Below are 15,984 nucleotides of genomic sequence, written 5' to 3'. Positions count from 1 at the left end.
GGTCAGTTTGAACGGTGAAGAACGCCATGACGTCAATTGTGAAGTGATATCTGATGTCAATCATTCCGTGTTGTCTGCTATCGGACGAACGCAACGGAACGGACCGCCAATTTCGCGACGGAAAGAACGGACCGCCTCCGTTCGAGTTTGGAACGCGTACAAGATCGCACCCCTAATATTCCTTTCTGTCTATAACTTGCACCTTTTACGGGTGTAATAAGGGCGTTAGCTTTAGACCGATCTGCCCCCTCAAGGACTCGTAATAGCCAAAATTAATCAAAAATATTTGATCTTGAATTACCAACTAGCCCAAGCAACCACCCTAGTTCGTAATAGTCCTTCCTGTCTTTAACTTACACCCTTAGACCCTTTACAGACGTAAGGGTGTGAGTTCTAAACCTATTTGCACCCTTAAGGATGCAAATAGGTCTAGAACTCGCGCCTTTATTACACCCGCATCTGGCGTAAATCATAGAAAACACCATTAAGGGCGCAAATCTGTCTACAGTGTAGCTTAGGTACAGTGCAACAGCGCGACAAGCAGCCTATGTAGTTCTATGCGCGTTGTACGCGGTCTGCCACGCAAAATCTTAGCAGAACAACTGACAACTTGAACTGGATGCCTGCCGCGTTGCTTGCTTTCCCATTAGACCGGCAGTCCAATCTGCTAGCTACCGGTACTGTTCCCGGCGTGGTCGGGAATCTCGAGTCTTCTTATAAGGCAATATTTTGCTTCAAATTTATATTGCTTTAACTTAATACGCGACAACGCAGCATAGATTTCTAAGCCACCGAACATGTTGGGATCCGGCGCTTGTCGCTTTCTTTGTGACAGCAGTCGAGAAAATAATCTTGGTAGCAGCGGCGCGTGATTTAGGTTACAAGACTGCAACCCCCGCCCTCGCAGCGTACAATGATAGAGATAAGGAGAAGGAAGGTAGGGTTGGTACCAGACCTCAGGCATCACGGGAAAGTTATAGTAAAACAGGCGCTGGATGGTAATCTGAGAGCTTACAAAGTTTGATTCCGTTCATTGTGGCTAAGCAGCACGACAGTCGATGAACACTTTAGCCGTACGTTGCGCTGTTAATTAACCAGTATGAACTCATTCCATCTCAGCCCAAACTCTCATACTTTTACAGAGGTTCTGTAGCTTGCATTTAATGCTCGTCACCAGGGGGTCGAAACTGAAGGTCAAATCACTACGGCAGTTGAAATCTCGCCAGATACGCAATAAACCAATGAATTGGGAAGTATGTAACCAAGTTTCCCCCCTCGTTTTGTTTCTTTCTTTCTCTCTCTCTGTCTCTTTTTTACATCATGACTCACACTTGTCCGAAAGTTGGCGGGTCCAGACGGTGTTAGCTTGTCCTTGCAAATAGCTTGGTAGTCATATATTCTCACCCTAAAAAAAGAAAGAAGAAGGTAAGAAAATGAATGAATTTTTTTTTCAGAGCTGAAGTCGCTTTTGGTAAGTGCTTTTGAATACTCACCTCTTGTAAACGTTGTACTTGACCATTGACAGGAATAGTGTGTCGTCTATCTCACCGAAAAATTTTCCTACCTGATAAGTGGTAAGAAAAAAAAAAAGAAAAAAGATCAGTTATGCTTTTCAAGGCCTCCAAACAATGCATTCAACTCATTTGCAGAGCCCCTGCAGACGCTTCTCAGAGATGCTTCAACTACACAACCGGTGAGTTAAACTGTACGTAGCTTGCTACTTTTAAGAGACAAACCAAAATAAAGTTTAAATTTGGACCTGAAACTCTTTAAGCAAAGTGAGGATACAGGCAAAAAAAAATACACGAACAAAGCGGGGGCTTCAACTTTGAGGCTCCTAACCTGGAACCAAAAAATAAAACAGTTATCACGATTTCCTAACCTGCATCTGTGTCCTAATGATACTGAAATATGACGCATTAGTTGACAACATATGTGAAATCATTACATCGTTTATGGGTTCTTGGCAAAAGTCCTACAGATTCTTCGTTTATTCCAGAATTTTGCGTACGATACATCAAACACCCATCGTGGCGGCTCATTGGCTATGGAGTTGCACCGCTGAGCACGAAATCGCGAGATCAAATCCCGACCACGGCGGCCGCATTTCGATGGGGCGAAATGAAAAAAGCGCCCGAGTACCAAAACCCCGCTATGATGGCGACGCACACTGTACTGGGGAGCTCCGGAATCACTTTTACAACCTGGGGCTCCTTATTATGCACCGAATGCAGGTTACGCGCGCCTTCTTGCCTTTCGCCCACATCGAAATGCGACCGCCGCGGCCGGGATTCAATCCCCCACCCTCGGGCTTCGCAGCCCAACACCAATGCCACTACGCCACCACGGCGGGTAGAAGATCCTGATGAAAACCATCATATATTTGCAGAATGCTTGCAGTCAACAAGGATCTCAGCGGTGAAATGACACAGACACGTCACACGAGTGCATCTTTGGCTCCCCTGCTGTCCAAGTGCACGTAAAATCTTAGCGCACGAACTCATTCGTGAAAGGGATAAAATCATCATCCACTGTTGCTGAAGAGAAGCTAAAAGGGAAAGCCATACGGGTCTCTCGTGAAGAAAGCGTCGTACTTGGAGAATTCGTCCGGGTCCGGGGATCAACATCGAAACCAACGCCTTTCCGGGGCGGTTGGCCTCTCCACTATCCGAGCTAACCCGTAGGCTACAGCAGATCCCGGCGCGAGGGCAAATTAATCGACGAAGCCCAGGGACACCGCACAAGCGCTGTGGGCTTCCGCGGGACTAGTCTTGCGATTTGTGATGCGCCGACTATAGCACTGCACCGAATTAAAGCTTTCGGTTCATGCGCATGCGCGGATTATTGACTCACTTGGCTGCGATTGCTCGATACGATGACGAAGCCGTTGTTGTCTAACAGGAAACAGTCCAAAGCCTGTGAGAAGCAAGAGAAAGAAGCTGTTAGAACGGCAGTGACTTTCGGTTTGAGCAAAGTCTATCGATATTTTTTGGTTTCCTTTCTAATATTTCGAGAATTTTGATTACACTTAGGTTTAGCTAGAAATTCCGCCTTGATAGCTTGGGCTTCCCTTAAGCTCGCCAGCAGATCTACCCCTTAGCACTTCACTGGGCTCAGGATGGCTCAATTGGAATTCATAACCTTGCCGGTTACACAACCCGAGTTCCATAAAAGGGTCCACCGCTTCAATCATTCCAACGTATTAAACTATTATTTTCAAAATAATTTCTTTCGAGATAATTCCAATATCTGCAATACTAGTCTCTTTCTAGCGGTTATGCCCCCCATAGTTCAATATCCTAAGGTGTTAATTTGATTCAGATATGGTTTACAAGAAGAAAATAATTTCAAATCCACCTGCTCTTTGCCCAACAAAACGTATGCGCAAGCGCCATTGTTTAGGAACAGGAATAACACAGGCACGACAGTGTAGGGGGGGGGGAGCTGCCATAATAGCCAATGCGCTATTATGAAGGGACCCTTCACTGTGTAGCTGCTAAAGTTAGGGGACCCCTTTTTATTCCATCACATGTTGTGTTCCCTGAGTTGCGCTTTTCCGTTTTCAGTGGTTGGCCCACCTAACGGGGGACGCACAGTAACAATGAGTAATTATTATTTGGTCTGCGGTCACTAAAACGGCATCTACCGAACAGCCCCCTCCCCTCCCCCTCCTCCTAAACATAGGCTATGGCACGGGTCGCTTCGCTCCCCTTAGCAGGAGCCCTCCGTGTCATGCGCTGTGGCAAAGCTTAGCGGAAAATAACAAGTACGGCAGAAGTCAAGCTAGAAAAATAACACTGCATAAGGCTACGTAAGCCAAGTAACGTGAACATGTCATGGCGCACCATAAAACCAGACGGGAATGTCTGCTATTACACAGGTTAGGCATCGGCTGTTTCTACACCGTCACGATAGTGTTCTGGCTATTGTGAAGGGCCCGCTCACTATAGTCAGTTCCAACAAAATAAACAAACACAAGATTAGGGTCCAATTATAAGCGACGTAACTCGTGTTCAAATATTCCGCTTTCAAATTTCAGCCCCGTTTCCCTGCACGCACCAATATAACACGTACGTACTACAATGCGAGGTGTTTCGGGCAGTGCTGATTTCAAACAGCGGGCACGTATACGTAGGCGCTTGCGCGCTTGCTGCGGCAAATTAGTGTCGAGCTCAGACTGCGTCCAGCGCTAATTGAGGCAAATTAGCGCCGAGCGCTGCGAAGTGGCAGCTGTGTCAACATACCTCGTTTCCGCAGGTGTACAAGCAGGGCTTCTGGTTCTCGCACTGCAACAAGGATTTCAAAGAAAGAAGAGGGAAAGAAAAAAGACAGGCGAGAAGTTAGCGCACTATTTACGGAAACTCTAATTACATTGTGAATTGCGCAAGAAGAAAGATAAACAAAGATGACGTTGGCAGCGAATGGGCGCAACGCATAAGACACGAATATGACCGAAGAATACACAACCAAATCCCTTGTTCAAGTCCTAACCAGGGGCGTATCCAGAAAAGCCCTCCATTGGGAGCTGCCCATTTCACGCTCATTGTAGTTTATAGAAAATGAAGGGGGGGGGGGAGGAGGGCCATGTTGTTCAAGACTTCGTCTAGGGCAGCAGCACTGACATAGCCGTGATAACCTGACCATGGCTTAGTCAGCAAATAGCTGACGATGAGCTTTTCGCCACGCTGAAGCCATCATGCTGAAATAGGACATGTTTCTTGAGGGACTAAATAGTAAAGACCGAATGTGGCCAATCAGTTCAGCGTAAGCGCGGAAAGGTGGATTGAGGTTCATAAAAGGAAAAAAAAATTGTCGCCCACCCGATTGCAGCCCGAAGCTACTAGGGAAATTCATGCGGGTATATCAGAAAGAAAGCTTTGCAGAGTCAGAAAATTTAGTCTTGGTCCGGGTATCAAATCTAGGTCAAACACCATTCAGGCGAGGTCGATCCAACATCTGGCCCAACCAGGAGACTAGCATATTCCAGGCCGAGACCGAATGGAGATGACAATACGAAGTACAGGGTGCTGAATATGGCAAAGTTCAGTGTCCCCGTGAAGCGCGATATGAATATTGCGGTCCTTTCTAGGATCATGCTAGAACTGAGCGGATGACAGTTTTGAATAGCAAGCACCTTCCGCATGCGTGATTTGCGGCACTTTGTGTACCCAGAAGTGCCCACCGCAACCAGTGAGAAAATTTCCCAAATACTCCTGGCGTTTCTGGGCGACGCCAGTTTTTTGTCGGATGTCTCGTGACCTGCTCTAGTGGCATCGCAAAAGACGCCGAGACGGAACAACTGCCAGTGTTGTGCCATTACCACAAGCCCGGATTCCGAATCTGCAAGATGCGGAATTTATCCTGCGAGCGCCCAAATTCTCCCTTCACAAGTCAGATGCTGAGCCGTCAGGCAGCGGTGTCCTGCGGGAAAAGCATCGACAGGCGACGTGATCAGACGTGTCAGCGTGTGCCAGACAGCCCGGCGCCGCACCTCCCTTTTCCTGGGGGTCACCGCGCGCGCGAACTTTGAACCGGGTGGCCAGCGCGGTCGCTGGTTGGACCTCTCGGACGACCGTTGTGTGCTGACTTTGTATTGGGCCGTTTGAGTGACAATGGTTCTCGGGGATTATAAAGCGGCGAGGAGGCCGCCTCGAAAACAGGATCCGCCGACCCACCGGGAGACAGTGTCGCTCCCGACTGGGGTGAGATGTGTCACGCGTTTTCGCCGGACGTCGCCGTGCGGGAACAGTAGCGCTTGTGTGAGCTCTCGGCCCCAGTGCCGATCCGATCTTGTCCTGTACAATGACCTGTATATAATGTATAAAATCCCTTTCGTTATTCTCATCGACGCCTGGCTCGGAGTCTTCGCTACCAACGCTCTGTCACGAAACGGGTGACGAGCGCTACGGGACCACAAAGTCGTAATAGTGGTGCAGCGGTGCAAAGTCCGTAACACCAGCTTCGATCGCCACCGTCTGAAAAAAAAAAGTGGTCTCTACCTACCCCACAAAGCAAGGAAGGCAGCTTTGATATGAATGTTATACGAACGTTAGGTGATTGTTATTGTGACCACAAACTTTTCGCTTCGACCGTTTCTCAGCCCTGGCCGTTTTCCTTCGCGTGGTGGTTGAGTGGACATTTCATGCCACGTAAGAGCGGGTTTTCTGCTGTCTGTAGGTTCCTTCGTCCGTCGCACTCCGGAAGGACGGACCTGCCACCCTGGCCTCGGCTACGTCTGCGGGCTATGACACACACACACACACACACACACACACACACACACACACACACACACACACACACACACACACACACACACACACACACACACACACACACACACACACACGCCCGCGCACACACACACACACACACACAAACAAACACACACACACACACACACGCCCGCACACACACACACACAAACACGCAAACACACACACACACAAACAAACACACACACACAAACAAACACACACACGCGCACACACACACAAACACACGCCCGCACACACACACACACACACACACACACACACACACACACACACACCTTGGACGAAATGTTGAGGAACTTCTCCTCGAAGACCGAGTGCTTGATCTGCAGTCCGACGACGGCCGCCGGGGCCTTCTTCTCCGTGCCGAGAAACACCGCGCGGCTACCGGTCACGTAGACGGGGCTGTTGTCGTTGGCCGCGTACCGGGCACCTGCGAAGAGTCAGTGCGAAGTTGGGCGGGTGAGAGCTTCCGGTTAAGGGTTACCGAGCGTCGGGGGACGCCAACCGCCGGGCACGCGAAAGAACGCAAAGCGAGCACAAAGGAGCGCTAAGGGCCCGTCGGTGGAGGCTAAGGTCTGCGTCCACACCCAGAGTTGGTGGCCGGACTTTCACTGCCGATACAAGTGCGATGATGCGAACGGCACGCGCTCACGCACGGCGAGACGCGTTCGGCAACGAGCGCCATCTATCGAAGTTCTTCGAGACGCACGTGCTCTCCGCCTGTAGTACCGCTACGGATGCGCTGGTTAGCGGCTCCGTACTCCGCGGAAATACGCAATCGAACAACAAAGGCTACGTGAATGTTCTCGTTGCGCCAAATAAGCGCCTTCGATAGCCCGTCCTTCCTTTAATAAAGTGATTAGCTTGCTTGTATAGCGTTCGGCTATTCATTTACATTGGCAATCGTCGTCGAAGGTTTCTGCACCAATTTCGAGCCTTCGTAGCTTCATCGCTCCGGTTATAGAGATGTCCACTTAGACGAGTTCGAAGTGGCGGGTATGCGATAGGAGCGCCAGCTGCTACAAAGCGACTAGCGCCTGATTGTGTCATTCACGAAACGGCTTCAAAAATTATTTTAAAAATTTTCGGCAAAAGCCGTCTCGTTCGCTATGAGAAAATCGCGATTTTAAGGAATACTTCGTGGCTGCCGTGACTTCGGTCTACTTCAATAAACTTATTGTCAACAGCCCTGTCAGAGGACGCTGCCAGCAAAAACAAAAAGAAAAGTTGGAAGAGCAACAAGTGACTACAAGACGTAGCGCTTACAGGGATGAGTTAATGCACGCGTCATGCCATGTGCCCAGCTTCTGCGCTCATGACACTATACAAAGTGCAAACGAACAGTTCGAGGTGCAGTTCGTACTTACCGGCGTCGAACGGAACTGAGTATATGAAGGAGGTGTTGCTGATCTGGTGAAAGTCGACGGCGCGTCGATAAAACAGCTCATCAATAGCACGGGTGTGAAGCTCGTAGAATGGTCTAGAAAGGGAAACAGCCAAGGCACTCCAGTTACTTTTCATAGACTTGCCGCACAGGCTTTTTGTTTCACGGCATTACGTGGGCCTAAGGAGCGCGATGGGCGGGGGAGGGGGGGGGGGGGGGGGGGCTATGAGGGCGTATATGCCGTGCAGTAAGAGTGATTGAGTCACAACGTATACAAATGCAGAAGTGCCCGTTATGTTTTTTCTACGAAGCCCCTGATGTTACACGACCTGCCCAACTGCACTCTTCCTCCTGATCACAGTTGCGATATCCGCTATACCTGAACAGTCTGGACGATAGACCATTTACAGAAGCGAAGGTCTTGGGAGCCTGACCTCACAGTTCATCAGCCCAGAAAGCCACTCAAGCGCTTCTTCGGTACCTGAAGCCAACGGACTTGAGCGCCAGACCCGACTGTAGACATGCCGCACCTAGGTTAGCGCATGTGAAAATGCGATATAGACTCATGTTTTCTCACTCTCTCACCTATTTCCCTCTCCACATGTAGAGTAGCACACTGGGCTAAGTCTAGTTACCCTCCATGCCTTTCCTTTCACCCTTCTCTGTCTCTCTCCGGCTTTTTTTTTTTGTCAGCGCCGCTATATTTCTGCCTCTTAATTTACCGACTAGCATTTTCGTTCCGTCGCTCACACCCCCCCCCCCCCCCCTTTTTCGCGGTCCTTAAACAGCTAGTTCTCAAGTTTCATCGTTAACCTCAATCATCCACTATCTCGCATATACCGACATTTACGATTCCGCTAACCAGGTTTCGTAGTCGTACACCCACGCTCGTCCACCCGTTCATCCACTCGTAAGCCTGCACCTTTACGCGTCCATCCCTCTCACTCGCCTACATTTACCTGTCCACCTACACGCCTACCCACAAATTTGCCTATACACTCACCCATTTGCCTGTCTATAGGCTTACCAATCTACGTATACTCCCCTCTTTACAAACGAACTCTGTCCGTTGATTTGCCCAACAGCTGGCTTACCTCCATCTTTGACATCCACTCTCTCATGCTCCTACGCCTGCCCATCCACTCACTCAGTCAATCACTGGTATACTTACACGCAAATCCACTCCCTCACTAGCCCATTCACTCACTCGCTAACTCGGAGTTACCTGGTCCCTCACACTCGACCACACACTTACCCGCCCACTCGCCCACTCACTCGTCGACGCACCTTTCGGAGTTGCTGTTCTTCTCCTCTTCGCTACGGTGGTCCGTGAACCGCAGCAAACCGCTCCTCGTTGCAACAAAAGTCATCACGATGCCGTTGCTCTTGAAAGTCGTGTCTCTGCGAGTGGTCGCGCGACCCGCAAGGCAGCATGCTTTCACACAAGCCACTCGAAGTGCGTTTTCAACGTTACGCACCATTCGGCAAACCTACACCTTGTTATCACGACATTGCATGCGCTGCTTAGCCAAGTATCCTACTACCCAAACTCCCTTAAATGGTAGTTGGATCATCACACATTACGTCGGGAGCTGATTGCATCGCATTTAAGGAATGCGATTAAGAAAAAAAGAAAAAAAATTAGAATTTTATTTCTTTCTTCTAGATTTTCTCCCTATACATTTCCAAAAGCGAACCGCAACCCACATGCTTGATTTTACATGCAATAATTATGTTTTGCTACATTTCCGACAAGTTAATCACGAAGTACGTACCTGCTTTCCAATATGCATAACGGAGAAGAGGCACTGGAATTCTGGCCTGCCAGATAGTTAACTTAGTCTTGACAGTTAACTGTCAGCAAATTGCTTCGTTAGTCGGAATTTCCGCACATGTCTTTCAATTAAAGGCGATAACTTAGCGTAAACGCCGTAATACTTGCAGTTCAGAGGAACATTAGCTGTCAAGCAATAGGTGAAGCTATTTCTCTCTCGCATTTGAATCCTACCACAAAATTCAGAAACAAAGCGCACCCTGGAGAAAGAACGTTAAACTTTGCTTGGTTCACAGGAATTCCAACTCTAGGAATAAGAGTGGCGTGCAGACTGCATTCTCGACTCTCTGGGACATGCGTTAGACACTGGAAAACGCGGTAGAAAGGGTCACGTTACCTGGGCAATAAGGCCAGTAGCCTATGAAGTGGGCTAATGCACACACACCAAACACATAACGAGAGGTTAGAAACATCAGGGTTCAGCATGAAAGTGGGTTTTGCCTTGGACATTGCGATTGTGCGAGGACGAAGCTTTCCTTCTCTGCGGTGGTTGACTTCAGGGTTGTGCGAAGGCCCGACAGCTTCGAGTAACGAATTATCAGAACTGAATCATTCCACGCAGTCATCGCAACGACTGTACCAATTTTGAGCGCTTATGTAACAGTAAGCAAAAAGTAGCACCAGAAAAGCCGCCGTAAGGAGGTTACCTTCGTGCGTAGAAGGCACGGGTATCGTAAATATCCGGTGACAGATCCGCTGCGAGAATATTTGGAAGGTATATTCCGTTAAGGTTAGTTCATAGATTTATTTTGCACGTTTCCATCACGTGACCACGAATGTACGCAATAAAAATGACCAGGTGGCTCACGTTAATGCTTATTCATTGCCGTTTGATAAGCGAAAAACAACTGGCAGATGCCGGCATCCTCAGTTCAGGCCTCGTACTGGTTCGATTGGGATTGTGCTCACTCTTTTTTTTTTGTCGACTTCGTAATTCGACCTTCATTTTTATTAACACGCCACTTGCGTCCTCTGAGGGGGCAGACGTATTGAAGTTTCATCAAGTAGAATCGATACTTCACGCTCGATTTCTACTTCAGCGGCATGCGGTGGCTATTTAATGATCAATGACTTCGCATTCAGTTTGCGTTCAACTGAGCTTTCCGCCTTTACACCCGCTGTTATGTTCAATTCATCGACTGAGAGCAAACATTTTGAATGGAGCACTTTCAGGTGCTCGATACGCTAGCATGCTAGCGCGTATTGATCAGCAGTGGTCGAACCGGGAATGTCGATGGAGTCAATGTTAGAGGGGAGTACCCTTGCCGAAACGCTGACTCCGGCGACATTGCTTCTTGGACTACTGCTGTTCACTTCAAGCTTCCTCGTTACTGTGAAGTTCTGCCTCGTTTAGAACACATATAGTGTATTTGGCCAGCATATGCGCCTCAGAGATGCGCACCCAACCGATTCCTCCCCTGCGCCACAGGGCGGAGACGATCGCACGGCACCGCTCTCGGTCCATGGCCCGATTTTTCAACTGGAAGGCAAACGATAGCGGTCTTATTGCATCTTCTACTTTGTCGAAGCGAACGGAGAATGACAGGGACACAGAAAAGCACATTAGGCAAATGCACAGCGCTGTGTGTTTGCCTAGTGTGCATTTCCCAGTTCTTGACGTTCTGGCTGCGCTACAAGAAAGTACAAGATGCCATACTAACAAACCCATGCAGCTACCCTCATACCCCTTACTATGATCCCTACATGCGTGCTACGGGACTGGACGAATATGGTTTTAGTAGAGTCGGTGCGCTAAGGTACGCACGTACGCTTCCACTCTTTTTTTTCCCTTCTCCTCCTCACTCTTCATCTCCGTAATTTTTGCTCCGCTTTCCCTTTCCCGAGTGCGCTACGACAGGTCTATTCAGACCGTCCTCTCTGACTTTCCCGTAAGTACGGTCTACCTTGCTCGTCTCTCGAATTCGCTTTGTAATATTCGATTCGCATTCGGTTCGGTGCTCGTCACTACGCAGCCGCGTTCGAACGGTCCTTCGTACAACCCGTATCAACACCATTTAGTATCTCTCCTTTTTTTTCTTACTTTAATGAAAAAATATTCAGGAGAGTTTACTCCAGCTCAAGTTTTAAAAAAACTGAGACACGACCCAGAGATCTAAGAAGAACGTATAACGCACAGGAGGGAAAGAAAGATTATGGTTAGTGGAGTAAGGAAGTTTTCTTACCTGGCACTCCTGTAAGCATTTCATACTTACCGACCGGCAGCTTATAAGTTTGGTAAAAATTGAAGGGAGAGGGGGGTGGAAGCAGAGCAAAACAAAAACGAACGCCGCTACACACAGGCACAGATGCCAGCCGCGTTAGCGAGAATGCGACACAAAAGCATCGACTGCACGTGGGCACGTTTGTCTTAAACGTCGATATCCACGCCCCCGTGTGGTCGGCGAATCGACTCATTCGCAGCAGCAACCTATTCGAAGTTACGATATCATCGCTTGATATAACTAGAAAACAAAATACGACCTAATTTATTTGATGTAAGTGAAAAATATTAATAAAAAACAAACCGCCACCAGTGGTGCCTGGACTGAATATGTAATTTTCCATTATGATAAAGAAGGAGCACTTGCGCCATATGGCTCCATCGCTCTCGAGCGCCCGATTCGATGCACAAATCGACAACGGAATGTCCGGTATACGAGATAATCTTCCTTGTCAATCTGCGTAAGACAATCCGATAGCTGACGCCTTCGTAAGAGCGGCGATTGAATTCACACGGGCAGCCTGGGTGAGACAAGTACACACCGCGATGAAGTCTCCAGGAACTATTTCCTCGTACAGGGCAAAATGGAATACGATACGGTAGGAAGCACACGCTGATGCTTCTGTGTCGCACTCGCGCAAGCGCCGGCTCAACTCTCAGAATTCAAACTCCGCGTCCGAAACACAACCAAGTGAAGAGCGAGCCGGTTGGCTTATAGATTTTATAACTAGTTACGTGCACAGAGAAACGTTAAGATGTTTACGTGTCTTTGACATTTGTACACGAGAAATGTGCGGCCCACTGGCTCTGTACATGATTGAGTCAATGGCATGCAACAATGATTTTCTTTTTAATTTAATAGAGCGATTGTAAGAACGTCTGGGCAGTGTTAGTCAAAATCTCTGACATCACAGGTAAATAATATGGAAATGCCAATGTTTCCCTACTTATAGGGAATATGAATGTTGGTTATCGTGGCTCGTGCACGTTTCGTCTGAAAAGTACAGCTAGCAAAAGACGGCACACAGGAGAGCAACATGCACACCGGAAAGGACGCTTCTAACGACAACGTACACGAACTGGGCGGGAAATTCCGGAGCAAGCTTTTGAAGTAAGTACGGTTGTCGACTAAATGAACATGCTATAACTACTTTTTTCTGACCGTTTCCCTTTTGCACACCTTCTGCCTTACGATATGAAATCTCAAGCTATTTAGGCGTCAAATAAAATCATGCTTGTTATCTTGCGTGTATTATTACCATATTATACCACTATACTTATGATTATGATATTCTTTGTCAATGCATATAATACTATGAGGCAGGTGTCTTGCACTGCCATGTGCTAAGTTGTGCTGTTTATTCGCACCATACACGAACGACTCAGGTGCCCGGGGCAGCGACAGGCAAAGCTGTGTCGCATTGCTCCCGGTGCGTCTGCACATTTTTGTAGGGCCAGACTTAATTAGTATTCTATGCTATTCAAACATGGCTGCTATGTCAATGCTGTTTTCTTTCTCTGTCAAGTGCACGCACGTACGCTTTCAGACAAACCAATATTGTTGTTATTATAGAGTTTCAATGCTACTTTTAACGATAACATGTCTAACACATTCGTTTTAGGAGGCAGTCTTGGAAGCCCCCCCCCCCCCCCCCCCTACACGCCCTGTCATCAGGCAACCCCCCCCCCCCCCCCAAAAAAAAAGAATGAGAGAAAATTTAGACATTGGTTATGAAATCTATTTTTCACTGTCATATAAGTTTTATTAGCCTAAACCAACGTAACAGCGTGATTGCTGAAGAATCAGCACCATTGAAGAAAAATGCTTCCCTCCGAATTATACATGGGCTGAGGCGCCGGAGCAATCTGTTCATTCGTTGAAACGAAACCGGCAATACGCGGAGTTAGAGAAATAAAACTCCGTTGACATAACAAATCTATAACGGTCAATGGTGCTGATTTTCGGACCGAAATTTAAAGCTAACCAAATCTCTAAGGTAAGCGCGAAAAACGTGCGTGCCTAAAACTTCAGAATACCATAACTTACATTTCGAGCGAAGCTGAGGCACTGACATCATCGCGGTTCGTCGAAGGGAACCAAATAGCGACAAACGGTGAGAAAAAAAAATGGCCGCCAGAACGAGCCGTTATCTCCACTTCGGTGCATGGATATCGCAGGGGCAGAATGATTTCTTATGAAAAAAAATTAAGGGAAACGAAGTTATTTGCAGTTTTTTCAGACTAGAAGGCAACCAACGGGCACAAGCACACGAAGCATTCAACAAAGAGGTATTAAAATGGCCGCTCGATGAAAACACACTGTTTTGGTCGAGCGACCGTTACAGAACGCTGAATTATGGTCAACACTGCCGAATATGCACTGGTATCAAAGTGGCATGCAAAGCACATACCAAACAAGCTAAGTGCGAAAAAACAGCGCTCACACACAATGATGCCAAAACAGTGTGTGTTGTTAAATCCTCTTTTTAGACATATAATCTTTCAGTCTTCTTTTTTTTTCTTTTCCTCTAAAACTGTTTTTCAATACGGTCAAATATTCTCAAGGAAAGGCTTGGCGTCGCTCTCGCTTTATCAGTGACAACAACACGCCACAGGTGGGCGTGGTTATATCCGTTTAAATTATTATTATTATTATTACACTGCACATAAAAAATTGTATACCACACTGCGCACGCTATAGGCAACGTCGTGTTGCAGCTGTCTTACTCTTGTTGTAACACACACGAAAACGGCAACGCACACTCATGCAAGACAAAACGCCAGAAAACACTATTGGGTCGTGTCTCAGTTCGTCCAAGGCAACTCCCTGACTTTACATAAAAAAATAAAGCACTGCTTTTCTCATATTTGTTATATATATTCCTGAAAAACTGATCTGTATCAAGTACTCACAGCAACATTCCTGCAGCAAGTGCAGTTGATGCAGAAACGTTTTCCATCAAAGTTGCACCTTTAGAGGAACTTTTTTTTTTACAGAGAACTGCATATATAGTAATGGCGGCAAATGTATTTCGCGATAAATTTCAAAGAGCAGGAACATACATGCCCGCAAAACTTTAGATTTTATCGGGAGAGTACGCCTTTCTTTAAAACGAATTTTCGTTCATTATTCACATTTCAGACTGAGGCGCCGAATTGCGCTCTCCGTAGAACGTAACAACGAACTTTTCAAAATTTTGCCGCCATTTAGTTTAGAGCGATAGACAGATAACTTGAAGGCGCGCGTAGTCTTTTTTTTTTGTGGGGGGGGGAGGGGGCGGAAACGTCGGTGCCACAAAGGCGCTCCGAATGCTCCGGTCAGTGCGACAATGGCGAGCACTGCGATCAATTAAGCTGACGCTGATAAATTCGTGCTCAGTGTGGCCTTGATCAAGATTTCACTCGTAGAAAGGGAGTTTCGTAACCTTCGCTCAATTACCAGCCGCCTTCAAGTTCTCTGTTGCCAAGCTTGCTTAAGGGAGCTAGGCCTCAAGGTCGGTTTTTACAAAATGACGCAGTCAAATAGGGTCACCACAGTGCCTGCAAATGTGGCCGTTAATAATGCAAACAAAGCTGTGATTCGAGCGAAAACGACTTTACAATTTAGCTTTGTTTTTCGCAACGCCGTGTGAATGTGTTAATGTTAGTAAGTTAATGTGACGTCGCCTACTGATTAACATTCAAATCAAGCCGCGCACGAACTTTATTAAATAACGCGCGATATTTTGCTACTGCTTGTTCCCATTTTTGTAATTATCTTATTTATGTAATCACACGAGATCCATCCGTTAGCTTTCGGTAAACCCTGGCCTTTCCTGCTGGAATATGTTTCAACGATGTGTTGATAACTCCCCACCAAACTTACTGAAGTAAACCTGACTCAACCAAGTGCGGACGCCGAAGGTCGGGGTTCGATCCGTCCACCCAGTGCGGCAACGGCAGTCTCATATCTGCTAAGTCACAGCGATGCCCCCTCACAAATCGAGGTCTGTTGAATGCGTTCGTCAGTACGTCACAGTAACACCGATGAAGTAACCTTGAGGAGTAGTCCCTGAAGCCAGCTCAGACGCGTCCGCGTAACGACAGGCCGAACGAAGCGGCGGCGCTTACTTTGAAACATGGGAGTAGAGCTGCTTGGAAGGTTGGCGGGCCATGATCTTCTCCGGACTGGTCACCTTGGCATCGAACACCAGGCTCTGGACAAGGTCCTTGTCACCTGCGCAGCACAGAGGCACGCCGAATGACGATCGCTGGCGCAATGACGCGT

General features: G+C 47.6%; 1 protein-coding gene across 1 annotated transcript in view; it reads right to left on the bottom strand.

Annotated features, from left to right (window-relative positions):
- The window catches only part of LOC135897132 (voltage-dependent calcium channel subunit alpha-2/delta-3-like), a 197,675-nt gene that overhangs the window by 12,549 nt on the left and 169,142 nt on the right, over positions 1-15,984 (bottom strand). The window contains exons 26-33 of the mRNA XM_070540876.1: positions 15,828-15,933; positions 8,950-9,063; positions 7,646-7,758; positions 6,554-6,708; positions 4,245-4,286; positions 2,854-2,916; positions 1,494-1,564; positions 1,330-1,405 (exon numbers count right to left, since the gene is read on the bottom strand). Coding sequence (XP_070396977.1) covers positions 1,330-1,405; positions 1,494-1,564; positions 2,854-2,916; positions 4,245-4,286; positions 6,554-6,708; positions 7,646-7,758; positions 8,950-9,063; positions 15,828-15,933 — 740 coding nt within the window. The remainder of the gene's footprint in view (positions 1-1,329; positions 1,406-1,493; positions 1,565-2,853; positions 2,917-4,244; positions 4,287-6,553; positions 6,709-7,645; positions 7,759-8,949; positions 9,064-15,827; positions 15,934-15,984) is intronic.

This window comes from Dermacentor albipictus, chromosome 6 (genome assembly GCF_038994185.2).
Source record: "Dermacentor albipictus isolate Rhodes 1998 colony chromosome 6, USDA_Dalb.pri_finalv2, whole genome shotgun sequence".
Lineage (NCBI taxonomy): Eukaryota > Metazoa > Arthropoda > Arachnida > Ixodida > Ixodidae > Dermacentor > Dermacentor albipictus.
Note: the sequence above shows the minus strand (reverse complement) of the source record. Positions and strands in the feature narration are given on the sequence as shown.